Source organism: Aspergillus caelatus, assembly GCF_009193585.1.
Source record: "Aspergillus caelatus strain CBS 763.97 unplaced genomic scaffold BDV27scaffold_107, whole genome shotgun sequence".
In the NCBI taxonomy this organism is placed as follows: domain Eukaryota; kingdom Fungi; phylum Ascomycota; class Eurotiomycetes; order Eurotiales; family Aspergillaceae; genus Aspergillus; species Aspergillus caelatus.
In genome coordinates this window covers 45,775-62,294 of record NW_022475370.1, presented here as the reverse complement: position 1 = coordinate 62,294, position 16,520 = coordinate 45,775, and the positions used below count along the sequence as shown (strand labels likewise).

Sequence of the window (16,520 nt, the reverse complement as noted above, 5' to 3'; positions counted from 1 at the left end):
AGCGTCACCGACAGTTATTTACAGCGCCTGGTCACCGGCCCATCGATTGAGTCAAAGTCCACGACCTTAGGGGAGTTTGACTAGTTGGGCTGGAAGGCTGTCCCGGAGGTTTCAGGCGATGCTATAGGCAAGCTGCGATCCATCGATTCCCAGGATCTCGGTGCTGTTCTCCGTGCTCTGGAGATAGGGCAGCTCAAGCTAAAGCCTAGCCGATCCGAGAAGCAGAACCTGTCGCCCACGGAACCGAAGGCTAGTCATCCTTTTGTGTCAGCAGCTACTGCCGCTCAGGGGGGTGAAGTACTGACAGAGACCAACACTGTCCTCACCCAACCTATTACCACTTCATTGGCCTCAGAGGGAGACCGTCCTACTGTTCCAGAGTTTCCAGAGGTTCCTCCGACTGCATGGGGCCCTGAGCCCGACAGTTCCACATCATGATTGGTTCGGAATCAATATCATGTCCATCGACGATATGGTGACCGGTGAATGGAATTCTGATTATCACAAACCCGCGCCAGCCGCTCGGTCCAGCTACTCGGTCTTTTTGGCTGTTTCCTAAGTTTCACTTAAAGAGCTCGAGCAACTCCGAGGGTTTAGTGCGGCGTCAAAGTCATGGATTAATTACCCATTTTAGCTACTTGAAAAGTGTATTGATGGGCAGGTTGTCTATTCCATCCTGCCGTCTCGGTGAAAATGGAATTGCAAGCGATGACCCTCATAACAATGAGATGTATTTGAGGGCTGTAACCGCCAGCCATGTTGAATCTGAAATGTCTTGATGTTTTCAGAGTGATCCATAGAGAAGGCTTTCAGATGTGCCAAGGTCTCAGGATTATACTTCCTGCTCATTTGAAGATCATCGATGACAATTGTTATGGAGCACCTGGCCAGCTGAAAGCATCTTGCGAGAACAAAATCCAGCTCTTCCATGGGCAGGAATTGCAAGGCTGATATACAGAATATGTGGTCGAACATTGATGCTTGCTTGGCAAGGAAGCGCTCCATCCTGTCGTGAATCAACACACTGTACGTATTGGTTTCTTGGATATCCAGTGACGGTTTCGAAATATCAACTCCAGTGAGATGCGTGATTCGATTACGTGGGTCGGCGTGGAGAGCTCGCCCGACACTTCCCGTTCCGCAACCGAGATCTAGGACTGTGCCATTCCACGGCCCCAGGACGCCAATCTCTGGAACCTCATTTGTTGAGTCCGGAAGAGTCGATAATTGATCAAATATGGAAGCCAAATCAATGAAGCGTGGCTCTCGGTCACCGGGGTGTTTGAGAAAGTAGTTTGTGATATAAGTGTTGACAACAGCCCTGTATCCACCAGGGAATCCGTGCTTGACGTCTGTATCCTCAAGCTGGGACCCTGTAGGATAGAAGAACACAGGCAGGGGATCAACCTCAATCACATAGGCTCTCCCATCGTGTCCAATTCTCATATCGACATCGCATCCCATGAAGTTGGTATACATCTTCTTGGAGTGAAACGCTTCAACTGCCGTCTCTTGCAGATGCTTCCAAAGAGCCGGATTCTCCCCTTCTTTCATAAGCTCATAGCCAGACTCGGCATCAAACTTCAGCTCCAATGTCAAGATTCGCGCCGCGTCTCCCACTTGCTTATACTTGGCGCGCTGAGGTATAAGTGGAACCGGGCTTTCTCCCATTGCAATAACCACGACAGAATACTCCTCCCCAGCAATAAACTCCTGAACAACAATATCTGTACTCTCTCGCCCTTCGCTTTCTCGGGCATCGGCGTAAATTCCAGGGTCTTGATGACCCAGTGCCTGAGCTCGCTGAATCCGTACCGGGCGCATCAACTTGTTGAGTCTTAGAATGCAACTTTCCAGCTCCGCCTCATCTCGACACAAGGAATGCTCATCAATAAACATACTCCCATAACTTGAAGCAGGCTTAACAAATAATGGGAATTTATCAGTCCCAGGAACAAGGGGACTTCCTGCTCGCTTTGCTTCAGCGAAAAAGTCCCATTTTGATTGTTTTCGTTCCGAACTTTGAACGCCCGCAGATGGCAGGTGAAGAGACTCGAAATATTGAATTGCATCTACTCCAGCCAAGGAGTCATCATATGTCCCCCACATAAAATTCAAGTAAAAATCGTAACCTTCTCGCACGGCTTCATCTATCTGCTCTGTGGCCGTCGACTTGTGAATTGTCTTGTGCACCACGGTATGCTGTGACGTAAACACGCCTGGATTCATGCATAATTCTTGGGCCTCGCCAACAGAGGCTTGGAGCTCCTCAAAGCAGGACTGGAATACACAGATTCTCATTGATGCAGATTTCGAGTGATATTGTTCAAGTTGTTTTTTTTCCCTTTTAAGTGGTAAGAGCTGAAATATATTTGTCGCGTGTCTAGTAGGTACTTGCCAACCACCCCCACCAGATCTGATCCGAGTCCCTCCTACAGTGAACAACAATTAAAAACCACGAATCTGCACGATTGCCCAGAGATAAGCGATCCTGATTCAGTCTAGTCCAGCCCTTTTTCCTCAGCTGAATGGGCGTTCTGGCCACTCATTCACACCGCTCCCCTACTCAAATAGGAAAGTGATCAGATCGTCACGTGGATGCATTCCATATGCTCCTAGTAGTAATCTATGTGGAACTCAAATCCGAGGCAAGCTCAGCACCTTATATAGGAAGAATATGCATCAGTCCCCCGTCATATTGAATTCTATAGGTGTCATTCCTGATAGGGAAGTATGACACCAAAGGCAAGCCGTGCCAAGTTTTCGTCTCAGTCTTCGAGGACCCATCTGTGACGCTCGCTGATAGGCTGGTTCGTATACTATACGATCCGATGTCTGATGGTGGAGATATGAAGGGTATCACTGTCCAAGGATGTGCTACTATATAGATAATCTCCCTGGCGGGTCTTTGTATCATGAGTTCCTTTCAAACAGCAGTATGTAGTTTCAATTCTCTGAAGATCTACCTCCTTAGCATTTTATCTCTCTCTCTCTCTCACTATATATTCTCTAGCCAAAGCACCACCACACCCCCAGACAACTAAAATCAGTTTTGATCTTTATAACATCCAATAATGACACCATCGTCTCGCTCGCTTCAGGCGTCGGCCTTGTCATTTGCCGTCCTCTCCTTTGGACATACGGTATGCTTCCTGCCTGCTCCATAATTATCACAGCGACCAACAGCACCACATAACGAACATCCATTCCAATTTGTACAAGATAGGAAAAGCCCGTCATTGACTAACGTTAACTCTTTAGATTGGAGGGAAACAATGGACCGCCGAGCCAACATTCATGCATATTTCAGGCACGAAACCATGGGCCTGTGGGATTGTTGGCTGGTACCAGGTAATTCCATACTATACAGGAGGATACCAGTGACCTGATAATAGATATATACTGACGATAACTTCCAGGGAAGCGCCTTTTTTCTAATGACTAGTATGTTATATATATATATCGAGGCTCTCATCCAATTCACCACTCTATCCCAGACACGGAACTTAAATAACTGACTTCAAATGGTAAGGTCTCATCCACCATCAATGGTCCCGTAACCCTCGCGCCCTCCAAGATCCAACTAACAAGGCTATCGCAATCATCACTAATGCGCTGTTGTGGGCGAGTTCCGCGTGGTATTTTCGCACGGGGATCAAGGAAAATGGCTTGGTGGTGGGCTTGGGGGCTGCGTTGCAGGCTTGGGCGGTTGGGAGGGCTTGTGTTTGGCAACAAGGGAAAGCAAAGGACTGCTGCATTGTCGTCATGTAATTATTAGTATTATTATTATAATAATTATTATTCCAACGGTTACTTCTTCATTCTCAAAATTGATGTCGAGCTTTGTCATGTATTGCTTAATGAATATCTTTACTATTAAGGTATTACTAGTAGGACGCACTGCGTCAGATACTCGTAGACTCTCACGCCTCTAACCCCATGTTGGAAAGCAACCACCCCCCATTTTGCAACTTCTGAAATATGCCGTCTGGGTCATACTTCAGCGCAATCTCCTTTAATCGCTTAGCATTCTCCACCCCATAGCTTGCCAGGGGATCCTGGTCGCGCGAAGCATAGTTCGAATAAAGGTAAGGAAGATGCACTCCGGCCTGCTTCGCCTCTGATTCCGCCACATCGACGATCTTGCGCACTGCCTCTCGGACACGCTCCTCGTCTTTCGCATGCTTCCAGTCGGCTCTCACAAGGAACCCTAAACAGTATCAATTAGACCCGAGAATGGTGCCTCAAGCTGGAGGAGGGACGTACACTGTTGTCCAACAGGTGTCAGGCCTAGGGGACTTTGGAGGGTCGCTTTCATGGCCGAGGAGGACATTGGTTGGATAACGGTTGTCAATGTAAGGCCCTCGACGTCCTTAAGGATATCAACCTGCTCAGCGTGTGTTTTTTCAATAGCCCTGTATACGTCTAGACTAGGAAGGCTGGTCATAGTCCGAAAATCGTGACTAAAAGGGTCAGCGGCACTCAGGAAGAGAGAATGGGTGGTGACCGGCATACAGTGCAGGTTCTGAATCTTGCACAGAATCTACTGCATTCATGAGATCATAGACGGTCCGGATACCTGGGGCCACGAAGTTGGCGACGTGGGGTATATCGTAGAAGGACTTAAAAATAGGGGGATGCTCGACAGGTTCGCCGTAGAAAAAGATGACGAGGATAATGTCGTGAGTAGCATTATAGATTAGGGAAGACTTATCGTCAGCTTCGATTGCGGCGTGATACTGCATCATGGCTTCGAGGACCTGATCGACTGCTGTGATTGGGTAGACTCGGACCTCAGACCAGTGCTTACTTGGGATGGTCATCATATCTAGCTTGGTTACGACCCCTAGATCGCAGTCAGAATGCCTAGGATACCTAGAGATAGATAGATGTAGGACATACCGAAGTTAGGCCCACCACCCTTCAGAGCCCAGAACAAGTCCGCATTCTCATGCGCGTTGGCATTGACGATCTGCGAGTTGGCCAGAACGACCTACTATAGTTAGCCGCGACCCGAGTATATCTACTTCGCGAATGGAAGGAATTCACCTCATAGTTACTGATACCCATTGCACTAACTCCATACTGATGGCTGTGGAAGGAGATTCCCCCTCCGAGTAACAGACCAGATACGCCTACCGTAGTGACCCGACCACCGGTCACAGTCACCTCGTGCGCATCAAGACCACCGTATACATCCAACCACTTTAGGCCTGGCCCGAGACCTACCGTAGATTTATCCTCAGACAGCTCTAATTGCTTAAGAGAGCTTAGCGATATAACCACGCCCCCATGGTTGCTAGTAAATCCTGGGTTTTGCAAATGACCTCCGCTCCTGATGGAGAACTTCACGTTGAAGAAGCGACACAATGCCAGAGCCGTAGCAACTTGTTGTGCTGACCCAGGACTGACAATGACACAAGGTTGGAGCCAGCAATTAATCGACCTGATAAGCGTTAGTGACCATTCCCACATGGTGATTCAGAGCACATGGTATAACTGTACATACCATGGGGCTTGGCGCTGTGATTCGTAGCCATTTGAGCCTTGGACTACGGAATCCTTGCCAAATAGCAGGGGGAAGACTGTGGACACATAGGTGGCCCGTTCTCTATCTTGTTCGATTTCAGAAAGGCTGGAGAATCTCGATATGATGGCCTCGGTTTCCGAGATCATCTCCCGTTCCAGGTTGGGCGAATTTTTTAGAAATTCAGCGATCATTGCATCTATCGTATCGACAAGACTCAATAGCATTGGGAAGACAAATCAAAATTGAAACGAGAAAAAAAAAGAAAGGAGCAAGGATAAGCCTGTAGAGACCGTACAGGATCATGACACGGGCCAAGTGAATCTCGGCCCCCAGGCGAACAGGGCGCTATGCGAGCCGGCGCGACGAACTACAGCCATCAGGATCGCATTCCCCGTCAATTTCTGGCAGCCGTCGAGTCTAGCGTGTGTTGCTACTCCACAACTGCACTATTGTGTAATTTGAGAATGCAGCGCTGCCGAGGCGAAACTTGAAAGGCTATGCATTATGGAATCCTTCCCATATGCCCTTCTTCTCCCACGTCCTCTGGGAGCCAGGCCCAGATGAACCATCAGAGATGGTCAGAATGGGAAAGTCAATTGAAGGGCGGGATGGTGAAGGTTTAACGCATATGACAATTGCCGTACGAATCATCGTGTTGATTCTGGCAATTGCAACGACAATAGTGTGTGTGCTTCGGGTATGTTTTCGACTACTGTCGCGAGAGCAGCGGGCTAACATATATTAGCTATACTTGCGCAAGTTCGTTATAAAACGATTCGGACTCGATGACTGGTTGGTGCTGTGTGCTCTTGTGAGTTCAGTCTGGAGATGAACGGCCTGTATGAGACTGCTGATAATTTAGATCGGTGTGGATTTGTTCTCTGCCCTTGCGTATATTATCACGTACTATGGGCTTGGACAGGAATTGCAGAACGTATCTGTAGACGACTTGGCTGTCTTTCTCACAGTCAGTATAACCGACAATTCAGACTCATCAATCTGGTCTAACCATCGCAGCTCGAATATGCCTCGCAATGCGCCTACCTTGTGATTGCAGCAGCCGTAAAGACCAGTCTACTCGTGTTCATCATGCGCCTTTTCCCAACTCGATTCATCCACGTTGCCGGAAAATCCCTTCTTCTATTTATCGCTGCCTTCACGATATCTGGCACATTGGCGTTGGTGTTCCAATGTCGACCCGTCCAGGCAGCCTATGATAAGACCATTCCCGATGCCAGCTGCTACCCGACCGAAACCTCATATGCCATTTTGATGATGCAGGGAGTCATCATGTTCGTGCTTGATGTGATGATACTTGTGCTACCAATGCGACCAATTTGGCAATTGCAAATGCCATTAAAGAAGCGGTTACTTGTCATAGGGCTGCTATGTATTGGTCAGTAATTGGCTGAGATGATGTAGCCAACCGAGGACTGATGAAGGGCTAGGGTTTACCGCATGCGTCGCCGCTCTTGTGCGATTCTCAACTCTTAAATTTACCAATGATACGACGAACTTCACCTGTGAGTGCTTCGCTATACTCCCTTTAAACGGACCATGCTGATCCACCAGACTCGGCGTCGACATCCCTTATCTGGATGGAAGTCGAATTCAACTTTGGCCTCATGTCGGGATCTCTGTCCTCCCTACGGAAACTCTTCAAGGTTCATGCTCAATTTAGTTCTGCCGACGCCTCTCAAGGGGAATCAAGCCAGTTCACGAACCTCGAACCTCCCAGGTCCCGGCACAGCCGCCTGAAAGGTGGAATTACAAAGAAGACCGAAATCGTAAGAGTATATGAAACGAGTGAGAGCCAGGAACATATTGCCCCGATGAATGGACTGGGTGAAACGACCAAAACTACCAATGCCTATGAGGTGAGGGCAAATTCAACGAATCTCTGAGGCGATACCTGACCTGGTCACCCTTGGAAATCTATATCTGTTACCTCCCATGTTATTCAGACATTTGAATTACTTACTGTCTAGAGCTAAGGAAGATCCGGTTTGTATTGAACAGAAGACTCCCGTACATCTGGCGATAATGAAACTCCTGGGAAAATACGAGTGTGGTGAGAGAAGTCAGGTTCAACATCGGGAAAGTTACGTTAAAACTCAAAGCGTACTTCCATCCTCACGTGGTACCGTGAACGAATCAAAGCTTGCTTTATGAATGGATAACTGGACAATGTTTCTGAAGACAGGGAGCATATTACACGCATCTTCCAACTGGCAGGGCTGCAAATCATATAACCATGTGCTATCTAACAGGCACGAAATAGTAATTGATCTCATTATAACGACCAGGTTTGTATGTACATAAGTCCCATAGACTTTTCAGGAGTAGGAAGTATCGCAAATTCCATGTGGTCAAGTTTAGATGCGGCGTAAGAACTAGAGGTTTTCTTTTCTTTTCCTTCTCTCCCCTCTTTCTTGTTGGCCGGGGAAAAGACGGAACTGATATGAACTCGAGCCAACGAGCCAAACGCCATTATATGCCTGTGAAGGATCAATAAAACACAATGCGTCGATTCGTTTAAATAATGGATAATAAAGGTATCTCTCATCCTCAATGATATCAGTACATAGTGACGCGCGCCCTGCAGTCACAAATAATCGTTGCTCAATTCGAAGGGGATAAAAACTTGCTTTTGTGAAGCTATGCACTACTAAGCATCTTTGCCGGTAAGCCGCTTCCTCTCACCCGAGTCGCGGGACAAATCATCCTCATCGTCCGACCATTTGTCTCCATCCTCACCGACGGCAAAGATGGTTTCTCCATCAAGGGATTCCCGTTGGCGCGGCGCAGCCGGGACGGGCTTAGGGGGCACAGGCGACAGATCACGGCGCTGCTCATGGGCAGAACTTTCTGGAATACCGCCAAGTGCGTCTTCCTCGTCCAATTCACTGTTAAATGACCGGATCTCAAACCCGTCATCATCTTGAGCAATCTGTCATCATATCAGTACCAATCATTCGTACATTCCTTTCCTTATGTTGGAATAATGCCGTACCTCATCACTCATTGCAAAGCGCCTGTTGTTGGCAGTGGGGCGCCACAAGTAGGCGACAAATCCGATGTCAAACAGATAGACCAGATTGAGCCAGCCATCCAACACGAACCAACGGCTCTTCCAATGTTCTGGTACAAAGCTTGCTTCGCTGCGACCAGCAAAAGCAATCGAGTTGATGAAAAAGAAGCCGAATATCACGATGATGCTGCCCAAGATGCACCACCACAGCTTCTTGTACATCAATGCTTTGACCTTCTGCTTCCTGTCGATAAGATCTTTCATGGTTGCGTTCAACGAATTCAGAGTCCACACATAAAACGCAGTTAAGGTGCCCGCAAGTGGCAACACGATAAGAAGAACCAGCGGACCAGCACTGTCTGGTGTTATTGACAGACTTGCAACGGCGTAGATAACGGCGAAAATAAAGTGGGCGATCGCGAGGATGCGAACATAGACCATGGCCCGACCGAGGGAAGGCTTGACAACACCATATCCCATACACACAATAAGAAGCAAGAAAAACGAGAAAGCATTCCGGCCCGCATTAAGAACGGCTACAATGACCATTAGTACCTTTGCACCAACGTTCAGGCCGTGTCGGTTCTGATAGTCTGCATATTGTTAGAGAGCAAGCATCTCAACTGTATATCAGCTTCGACATACCATAGAAACCCCAGGTCATCAATTGTTCCACAATCAGGAAGACCAATATAGCGGTGATATAATTCTGCACAGGCACTGTCGTGGGTCAGTAATTGTCATGGGTAGATGGATGAAGTCACTTACAGATGTCGTGGCGATTTTGTACATATAAGAAAGCCCAGAACCTATGTCCAGTGAGTATAGACTTCAAAAAATTGCAAGACATTTTCATGGACATACACTCCAATAAGAGCGTAAACTATTGTCAAGCCACCGTAAAATGGGAGCTTGGCGATCTGCGCAGCCGGAAGTTCACCATACGCGTTTCTGAACTCGACGACGGCCTTGTAGTCCCGTCCCGAGTATCCATAAGTGCTCACACAATAGAATCCTGTTTTCTTGACGGGGTAATTGATTGCAGTAGGATTGTTCAAATGGATCGCCTGAGTTACAATCGTGAATTGGGACTCGCTTGCGTTCGGGGCAAGGATGAAGGAGCCGATATCGCCTTGCTCGCAGAGCTTGTCATTGACACTCTTTTCGTCGCAGATAGTTTCCTTCTCCTATGATGTTTATTAGCTGGTAGATACCTCCAGACGTGGTCAAAAAAGTATACATCGGCATCATCGGATACAGCTCTTCCAATTAAAGCTTCATCGGACCATTCAAAGATCACCAAGCTGACGAGAGGGTCGCTATCGCCAGCATCGCCATCACGAACAAATTTAGTCAATATGAAGGGCTCAACGTCTCCACCCCAGGCTTTGCGACTGTACATCCCCGAACATCGCTGCCTGTGAGCTTCATCCTGTGTCTATAATAGATGGCCAACTGTTAGAACTTGAGGCTTGAGGTTGGCATCTGATATTAAGCGCACCAATTCCACTTCATTTGCGAGTGCACGACCCGCCAGCAGGGCAGTTAAACAAAAGGTCTGGAGCCAGCCTTTCATCTTGATCGCTGAAAAGGAGCTAACCAGATAGTAGTACTAAGCGCGCTCCGGAGATGCCGAAAGCAAATGGTTGCCTTACAACCACAGTATCATGAGAAAAGTAAAAGGAGGATAATATAGGGAGAAGGGGAGAGAGAAGCGAATATAATGGGTTCCGAAAAAAACAGCCGACACTTTTGTTCGCAGCTCCAACCTGGTTGGGTAAGGCGGTAGGGATTCGTGGCTACCTTGCACTTGAGATGGAGAAGCCGCGTGTTGATGTCCCGCCGATACCATAGTATTATCTAAGCCCGTGCTCCGAGTATAACTAAATGGAGCAAGGCCTAAAAATGTCACCGCCGACGGGATTTCTGCCTCTTCCCGGAATTTTGCCTCTGTCCGATAACAGATACAAATCAAAAGAACCACAAGAGCAACCCTAACACGGTGGTAAACACGAAAATGCCTAGCAAAGAACTGTCGGATCCTTGCGTAGACTGCCGCGATGCAGAAGCTATTTTAACATTGCGGCGGCGGCGTTTATGCAAGTACGAATTTTATCTACTCTACAAGTGGGGTTACTGCAAATACTAACCGGCTTTTTCTCTGTGCAGGGACTGTTATATAAAATTTGTGTCGTACAAAGTCTTCAAGCGTATGGAAAATTATCGCCTGAATAGAGGTTTCGCAAAAGATAAACCGTGCAAGCTGCTCTTTCCTCTTTCTTACGGTCTCTCCTCGTCGGTCCTGTTGCATATGTTGCATGCTCAACTCGAAATCCAGCGCTCAAAAGTACACGGTTCCCCGGGCTTTGACTTGCATGTGCTTATAATAGAGCCTTCGACTATCTTGCCGTCGAATCCTGCGCATGATGAGGGTTTCGAGTTGGCTCAGAAATCCTTCCCTTTGTGTTCCTTTACCAAGGTTCCGTTCCACAGTATCTTCGCCCTAGTCCCTGATATCAAGGAAACTATGTCCCAGTTTGCTGGCAAAGAATTTGAGGATGATTCTTCGTTGTCGGATGCAGACCGCCTCAATGCCTTCCGGTCGTGTATCGCAACGTCCACCTCTAAGGCTGATGTCGATTATATCTTGATGAACCGACTGATCGTGGCCTTTGCAAAGCAGATGGATTGTCAGGCAATAATTTGGGGAGACTCGGATAGTAGACTCGCCGCGAAAACACTTGCCAATGTTGCGAAGGGTCGCGGCTCTTCAGTAATCTGGCAAGTCGCCGACGGAATGTCCCCCTTTGGCCTAGAATTCAATTTCCCCCTGCGGGACTTGTTCACGGCGGAATTGAGAGATTATGCCAGTTTTTTCCCGGAACTCACCAAACTTATTGTACCAGATGAGCCACTTCCAGAAAATACTTTAACCAAGAATTTGTCTATCGATGAGCTCATGATGCGGTACGTTCTGACGCAGGGCGAGAAATACCCCGGTGTCATGCTGAACGTGACGAGGACGGCCAACAAACTCGACGTCTCGCAAATGCCATTGAATCTATCCCATTGCACTTTTTGCGGTGCTCCTTTGATGAATGAAGTAGGGGGTGGAGACACTCAATTCTGCTACGCATGCGCTCGGTCACGCCCCAGTACAAGCTCGTAATGGGAGTTTGAAAATTTTCGATCCATTATTGACGAAACTAAACTGAGAGGAAGCGTCATCAATCATTCAAGGTATATGTGAGCACCAACGCCTATAAAATAGAAATCCGCAAAATCGGCCCCCGTGTCTTCATAATATTCATTGTCATCTACGGTTCTGAGAGTTGTCGACGACCCCAGTTTCGAGGTCATGCTCCCGATGCGAGGATCCACCGAACCATTTGGTATGGTTTCGGTTGTCGTGAGAATGATGTGCTGGCTCGTTCGTTGCTCGGCGGGTGTTGCTGTGATGCCTGCTGTGATGCCTCCTGTGATGCCTGCTGTGATGTCTATGGCTTTCGCTCCTTGGAGGACCATCCACCATCGTCTGGTCATATTTGTCGAATTCGTCGGGCAGACTTGGATCTGTATCATTCTCATGACGTCTTCGTTGTTCCGAAAGCGCCTTGGCCCCCTTCTCCCTCAAATGTTTCTCCAGCATAACAGCATTTCTTGTGTTACACTTGTACATCGCGTCTGCAAGATCCCCCACGAAGGGCACGAGACCGATAGCAAAATCAATGATGACATTGATCAGCATCATCATTCTGAGACGTGTCGGGAGCCCCCCATCGATCTTGTCGCACGTATTCACCACCATCATCGCAAGTGCAGCATCAACAGCATCACCAGCACTTTCCAAGACCACAATTAGTATTGTTAGACTACACAAGTTGGCCAGCACTTACAATGGGACCAAGCCAATCACACTGCCCCAGCCAAATCGGATGCCACACAGGCTGAACAGACACAAGTCTAGTCTATATGCCCTGCGTTTAACTTGGGTAAGGACTTTCTGATCATTTTCAGACAGACCTGGTGGTACTGCCTTGCGCCGCTTTTGAGTCTTTTTGCCGAATGCGCGGTGCAGACGTGATGCTGGAACTTCCTCGAAATAAGGATCCTATGTTAAATGTACTTGTTTAGCCAACCTCTGTTTTGAGAGAATCTGGGGGGCGCAGCGGACAGCTTGCCTCTGTTCCAAAATGGTTTCGCGCCGATTCTGCTAGTATTCTTTTCCCGACTAAAGACACGAGCGGGCCTGACATGATTTTGCAACCGAGTTGTGGATGAAATGATTAGGTATTCGTTACTGTGTTAGTAGTACTCCGTAAGGTTGCGGGGCCTTGTGTTGAATGCCCGGGTGTATTTCGTTAAGACAGTGTTTTAAGCGTCCGGCCAGTGTCAATCGTGATAGCAAGGAGAAATGTATAGATATGGATTCTTCTTAAGAGATGAGATCGGATAAAGACCTAAGGGTAGGGATATTCTTTCCAAGGGGAGGCTCGAAGCGAACAATTAAGCTCTAGCCAAGACAGTTGTTGTTCATGCAGTGGGCTTTTTATCATTCCTTTGTCCATGGGCACGGCCCGTGTGAGGACGTCATCCCGCAGTTTCCAAGTTCCACTGGGCCTCATTACATAATTACATAAATGCCCCCGATGATCATGCACTAGCCACATCGCCACACCTGTGGCGCACGCGCATGCCGCACTGGGCTTCCATTGGGCAGCACCGCCACAGATTTCAGCGGGCTGCGATTCAGCAGCTTTGCTCTTGTTTCCTTGTTGTTCTGTCTTCGGTACGTTGGGGACAACTCAATACTTGTCTGTCTCAACCATCTTCCTTCATTCTCAGTCTACCAGTCATTTGGTTCGCCGATTCACAAACCATTGGTTTGTACCCGTCAGCGCCTTTTCTCCTCTGCAGCCACTGTATGCTTCAGGGTTGGCGCTTTGCCAAGCACCCTTCCTTGAGGCTGCATCATCGCTGTGCTGTCCCCTCTAACCCGTCTTCTCACTCCGCGTCCCAGACTTAGGACCTTTACCCCCCTTCCCACCTAGGCTGAGTTGAAATGCTAGGGTACGTCGCACAATATGACAGAAACAAAGATGCATTTAGAAGATTGTAAGTCTTCCTCCCTTTCATTCCTGACTTGAGATGGGTCTTCATTGGCCACAGCGATACCGAGACGGCTGATCTCTAATAGGGCTGGATGACCTGTGTGTCCGCTTCATTATAAACTTGCCCCGAGAAGAGCTCGAATCGGTCGAACGTATATGTTTCCAGGTTGAGGAAGCACAATGGTTCTACGAGGATTTTATCCGGCCGTTGGACCCGGCCCTTCCTTCACTGTCCTTAAAAGCTTTCGCCTTACGTATCTTCCAACACTGTCCGCTTATGTCACAATGGTCACATTATCATCACATCACAGCATTTTCGGAGTTTCTGGCATACAAGACCCGTGTTCCGGTGCGCGGGGCCATAATGCTCAACCAAGACATGGACGAAGTAGTTTTGGTCAAAGGCTGGAAGAAGGGTGCGAATTGGAGTTTTCCACGAGGTAAAATTAACAAAGACGAAAAGGATTTAGACTGCGCTATTCGCGAAGTCTATGAAGAAACAGGCTTCGATGTTCATGAAGCTGGGCTCGTTAAGAACGAAAAAGACGTCAAGTTCATTGAAATCACTATGCGAGAACAGCACATGAGATTATATGTCTTTCGTGGAGTACCTCGCGATGCTCACTTTGAACCGCGCACTAGAAAAGAAATCAGCAAGATTGAATGGTACAACTTGTCGGAGCTGCCAACATTGAAGAAGAGTAAACAGCAAGACCAGGGCTTTGCGGTTGCAAACGCGAATAAGTTTTATATGGTCGCACCGTTCATGCATCCTCTCAAGAAATGGATCGCACAGCAGAAGAAGCTCGACGCGAAGATGCAAGTGGGTGCGACTCAAGTGTTACAGAATGGGGGCGAAATGTCGATGGACGAAGGTCTCACGGCGCCCAGTCAGTCTCTAGGATTGGCTACTTCTAGCGACCTGCCCGAGGTTGCGCCATCTCAGGATGCCTCCGCCCACCTCAAACGCCTCTTGAACATCAACGACGCTGTTTTAATGCAAAGCTCGGCTCCCTCTGTCGATACATTACCAGCTAACGCCTCTAAATCCAATGCTCTTTTGGAGCTTCTGAGAAGTGGCTCCTCTCGCGAACCCACCCCACAGGTCCTGAGGAATGAGCAAACGTCGCCATCACATGCTAGTACTGCAGCAGTGCCTCCTCAACATCTACCTTATCCGGCTCCGACCTTGTTCCCAGGCTTTCCTGTGCAGGGTCAAAGTTCACAACCTGGTTATCTCTCACAGTTTTCGCCACGGCAGCCGCCTAGCACATCATCTCATATACCACATACAAATAACCTTGTCCTTGATCAGCATATGTCTCAGCGGCCATTAGCCCAATCATCTCCTATGATGAATCAGCATGGCCGTCCAACTGGGTATGGTGGAATGGATGCTTATCACATCTCTACGCAGCCCTACAATGACGCACATTTGCCGTCCGGCCCGCATGCCGCACCGGCAACCCAAGCGCCTACGGCCCCTTACCAGCAGACTGGGGATCCGTTTTCCCAACCAGCTCAGCCGCCTCAGATCCAAGGAGCAAGTGTGCCGCATGCCAGTAAGCTACCGCCTCCTAAACTCACAAGTCACTCATTGGCGCTATTGAGCGTTTTCAAGGATGAGTCCTCGAAGACGCCTAAGACTTCTCATGCAACTTTGACGCCACAGCCTGACCAGGTGCCCATGAATGGGCGCAAGTCATCGCAGCATCAGGATCAATTGTTAAGCCTCTTGAGAGGCTCTCCGGTTACCTCCGGTTCGACACCAGCCGAATTAGCAGGCCATGCAAACTCTCCGACCAGAAAGCAGATTCTACAACGGCCACATGATTCTAGCGCTGCCCAACAGGCACTTACTTACACGAGTGCGGCACCAAAGGGCAATCCCTTGAATTCGAATGTGGCACCCAGGCCTGTGCACCCACCTCAGTCCGAGGCAACTGCTAAGCCACCTGGCAAAAAGAATCAGAATAATTCGAATCGAAAGAACAAGGATCGACAGCCACAGGGCCTCTCTTCACCCATTACAATCTTGGCTAGACCCCAATCCGCTAAAAGAGAGCAATCACCTAACCCAGCGGTGGCATCATCCTCGAGGACTTCGTCCCGTACCCGCAAGGATAGCAAGCCGAAGAGCTCTGAACCCCCAAAGCCTTTCCAGCCACAAATTCTCCGCCGTTCTCAAAATTTGGACCATATACTCCCTGTGCGGACCAAGGAATCGCATGATTCAGAACAGCAAGTTGGTCCTCAGGTTCCAAGCACTGGGCAAGAGGCAAGCAGTTTTGATCGCCGACCAAGTCAATCCGCCGCTCAAAAAGAGACTCTTCTCTCCCTTTTTGGCAAACAACCGGCATCACCGGGCGTTTCGCCCGCAAGAGAGCTCAGTGTCCACACATCAGGATCAAAGCCAGTAACATCATCCGTTGTCAGTCCGCTCTCGCCTCTTAATCTTCCCACTCCAACTGGGATGAATAGAGGATCTCCCGCTCCAGAAGATAATGGAAGCTTGAATGCGAGAGTGTCTTCACCGGATAGCAAGGCTTTCTTGCTTGGATTTTTGCAAGGGGTTGCCAAGGGGAACAAGTAGTCGTACTTGTACCTGGCATATCCTTATAGTACTAAGCTCAGCTCTTTATTTGGGCAAGCTTCGGGGCGCTTTGGATGGTATAATTTAATAGGCTATATTCATTATTGTTTCTTGGACTTTTCCATTTCTCTGTACGTAAATGAGAGTGGTCAATAGTAATTAAGTGGAGCATAGGTACATATTCTGCCGCGTGACACCGCCCGCTGATTGATATCATCGTCCATGGAGCTTTGGTTGATTTGTAAACTTTCTCTC

At 48.4% G+C, this 16,520-nt stretch overlaps 8 protein-coding genes across 8 annotated transcripts; 4 read left to right on the top strand and 4 right to left on the bottom strand.

Annotated features, from left to right (window-relative positions):
- Positions 1-666: 666 nt before the first annotated feature.
- On the bottom strand, positions 667-2,301 carry BDV27DRAFT_145922 (uncharacterized protein; the record flags this gene model as incomplete). The annotated part of the gene is made up of 1 exon (XM_032070483.1): positions 667-2,301. One exon carries the CDS (start codon positions 2,299-2,301, stop codon positions 667-669), a length of 1,635 nt encoding a protein of 544 aa, XP_031926778.1.
- Positions 2,302-3,074: 773 nt separating this feature from the next.
- Positions 3,075-3,919, top strand: BDV27DRAFT_145921 (uncharacterized protein; the record flags this gene model as incomplete). Its single annotated transcript, XM_032070482.1, has 5 exons — positions 3,075-3,143; positions 3,262-3,351; positions 3,420-3,444; positions 3,533-3,721; positions 3,882-3,919. The coding sequence occupies 5 exons, from the start codon at positions 3,075-3,077 to the stop codon at positions 3,917-3,919; spliced, it is 411 nt and encodes a 136-aa protein (XP_031926777.1).
- Positions 3,874-6,056, bottom strand: BDV27DRAFT_4323 (FAD-binding oxidoreductase). Its single transcript, XM_032076627.1, has 6 exons — positions 5,510-6,056; positions 5,050-5,446; positions 4,903-4,993; positions 4,516-4,846; positions 4,267-4,463; positions 3,874-4,210 (listed from the first exon to the last, which is right to left on the bottom strand). The coding sequence occupies exons 1-6, from the start codon at positions 5,752-5,754 to the stop codon at positions 3,924-3,926; spliced, it is 1,548 nt and encodes a 515-aa protein (XP_031926776.1). The 5' UTR covers positions 5,755-6,056; the 3' UTR covers positions 3,874-3,923.
- Positions 6,057-6,113: 57 nt separating this feature from the next.
- Positions 6,114-7,434, top strand: BDV27DRAFT_145919 (uncharacterized protein; the record flags this gene model as incomplete). Its single annotated transcript, XM_032070481.1, has 6 exons — positions 6,114-6,227; positions 6,276-6,341; positions 6,393-6,497; positions 6,548-6,926; positions 6,979-7,053; positions 7,103-7,434. The coding sequence occupies 6 exons, from the start codon at positions 6,114-6,116 to the stop codon at positions 7,432-7,434; spliced, it is 1,071 nt and encodes a 356-aa protein (XP_031926775.1).
- A 365-nt stretch (positions 7,435-7,799) lies between these two features.
- BDV27DRAFT_129546 (putative integral membrane protein (Ptm1)) lies at positions 7,800-10,415 on the bottom strand. The gene is made up of 7 exons (XM_032067226.1): positions 10,063-10,415; positions 9,802-9,999; positions 9,426-9,748; positions 9,330-9,370; positions 9,207-9,281; positions 8,544-9,154; positions 7,800-8,480 (listed from the first exon to the last, which is right to left on the bottom strand). The coding sequence occupies exons 1-7, from the start codon at positions 10,135-10,137 to the stop codon at positions 8,199-8,201; spliced, it is 1,605 nt and encodes a 534-aa protein (XP_031926774.1). The 5' UTR covers positions 10,138-10,415; the 3' UTR covers positions 7,800-8,198.
- On the top strand, positions 10,374-11,825 carry BDV27DRAFT_4293 (uncharacterized protein). Its single transcript, XM_032076618.1, has 2 exons — positions 10,374-10,664; positions 10,731-11,825. Exons 1-2 carry the CDS (start codon positions 10,579-10,581, stop codon positions 11,728-11,730), a joined length of 1,086 nt encoding a protein of 361 aa, XP_031926773.1. The 5' UTR covers positions 10,374-10,578; the 3' UTR covers positions 11,731-11,825.
- BDV27DRAFT_4270 (DUF4112 domain-containing protein) lies at positions 11,803-12,919 on the bottom strand. The gene is made up of 3 exons (XM_032076612.1): positions 12,743-12,919; positions 12,458-12,672; positions 11,803-12,403 (listed from the first exon to the last, which is right to left on the bottom strand). Exons 1-3 carry the CDS (start codon positions 12,815-12,817, stop codon positions 11,875-11,877), a joined length of 819 nt encoding a protein of 272 aa, XP_031926772.1. The 5' UTR covers positions 12,818-12,919; the 3' UTR covers positions 11,803-11,874.
- A 360-nt stretch (positions 12,920-13,279) lies between these two features.
- BDV27DRAFT_129542 (decapping enzyme complex catalytic subunit DCP2) lies at positions 13,280-16,520 on the top strand. Its single transcript, XM_032067225.1, has 2 exons — positions 13,280-13,676; positions 13,759-16,520. Exons 1-2 carry the CDS (start codon positions 13,646-13,648, stop codon positions 16,263-16,265), a joined length of 2,538 nt encoding a protein of 845 aa, XP_031926771.1. The 5' UTR covers positions 13,280-13,645; the 3' UTR covers positions 16,266-16,520.

Bases quoted from the DNA above. Each gene is read 5' to 3' on its own strand.
- BDV27DRAFT_4323 (XM_032076627.1), bottom strand. From the start codon at position 5,754: ATGCTATTGAGTCTTGTCGATACGATAGATGCAATGATCGCTGAATTT. The intron at 4,994-5,049 runs GTGAATTCCTTC...TAACTATAGTAG, and splicing joins TGGGTATCAGTAACTATGAG to GTCGTTCTGGCCAACTCGCA. The intron at 4,847-4,902 runs GTATGTCCTACA...ACTGCGATCTAG, and splicing joins GGGTGGTGGGCCTAACTTCG to GGGTCGTAACCAAGCTAGAT.
- BDV27DRAFT_129546 (XM_032067226.1), bottom strand. From the start codon at position 10,137: ATGAAAGGCTGGCTCCAGACCTTTTGTTTAACTGCCCTGCTGGCGGGT. The intron at 9,282-9,329 runs GTAAGTGACTTC...GACCCACGACAG, and splicing joins ACAAAATCGCCACGACATCT to TGCCTGTGCAGAATTATATC. The intron at 8,481-8,543 runs GTACGGCATTAT...ATATGATGACAG, and splicing joins GCTTTGCAATGAGTGATGAG to ATTGCTCAAGATGATGACGG.
- BDV27DRAFT_4293 (XM_032076618.1), top strand. From the start codon at position 10,579: ATGCCTAGCAAAGAACTGTCGGATCCTTGCGTAGACTGCCGCGATGCA. The intron at 10,665-10,730 runs GTACGAATTTTA...TTCTCTGTGCAG, and splicing joins CGGCGGCGGCGTTTATGCAA to GGACTGTTATATAAAATTTG.
- BDV27DRAFT_4270 (XM_032076612.1), bottom strand. From the start codon at position 12,817: ATGTCAGGCCCGCTCGTGTCTTTAGTCGGGAAAAGAATACTAGCAGAA. The intron at 12,673-12,742 runs GCAAGCTGTCCG...CATTTAACATAG, and splicing joins GAAACCATTTTGGAACAGAG to GATCCTTATTTCGAGGAAGT. The intron at 12,404-12,457 runs GTAAGTGCTGGC...GGTCTTGGAAAG, and splicing joins GTGATTGGCTTGGTCCCATT to TGCTGGTGATGCTGTTGATG.
- BDV27DRAFT_129542 (XM_032067225.1), top strand. From the start codon at position 13,646: ATGACAGAAACAAAGATGCATTTAGAAGATT. The intron at 13,677-13,758 runs GTAAGTCTTCCT...GATCTCTAATAG, and splicing joins AAAGATGCATTTAGAAGATT to GGCTGGATGACCTGTGTGTC.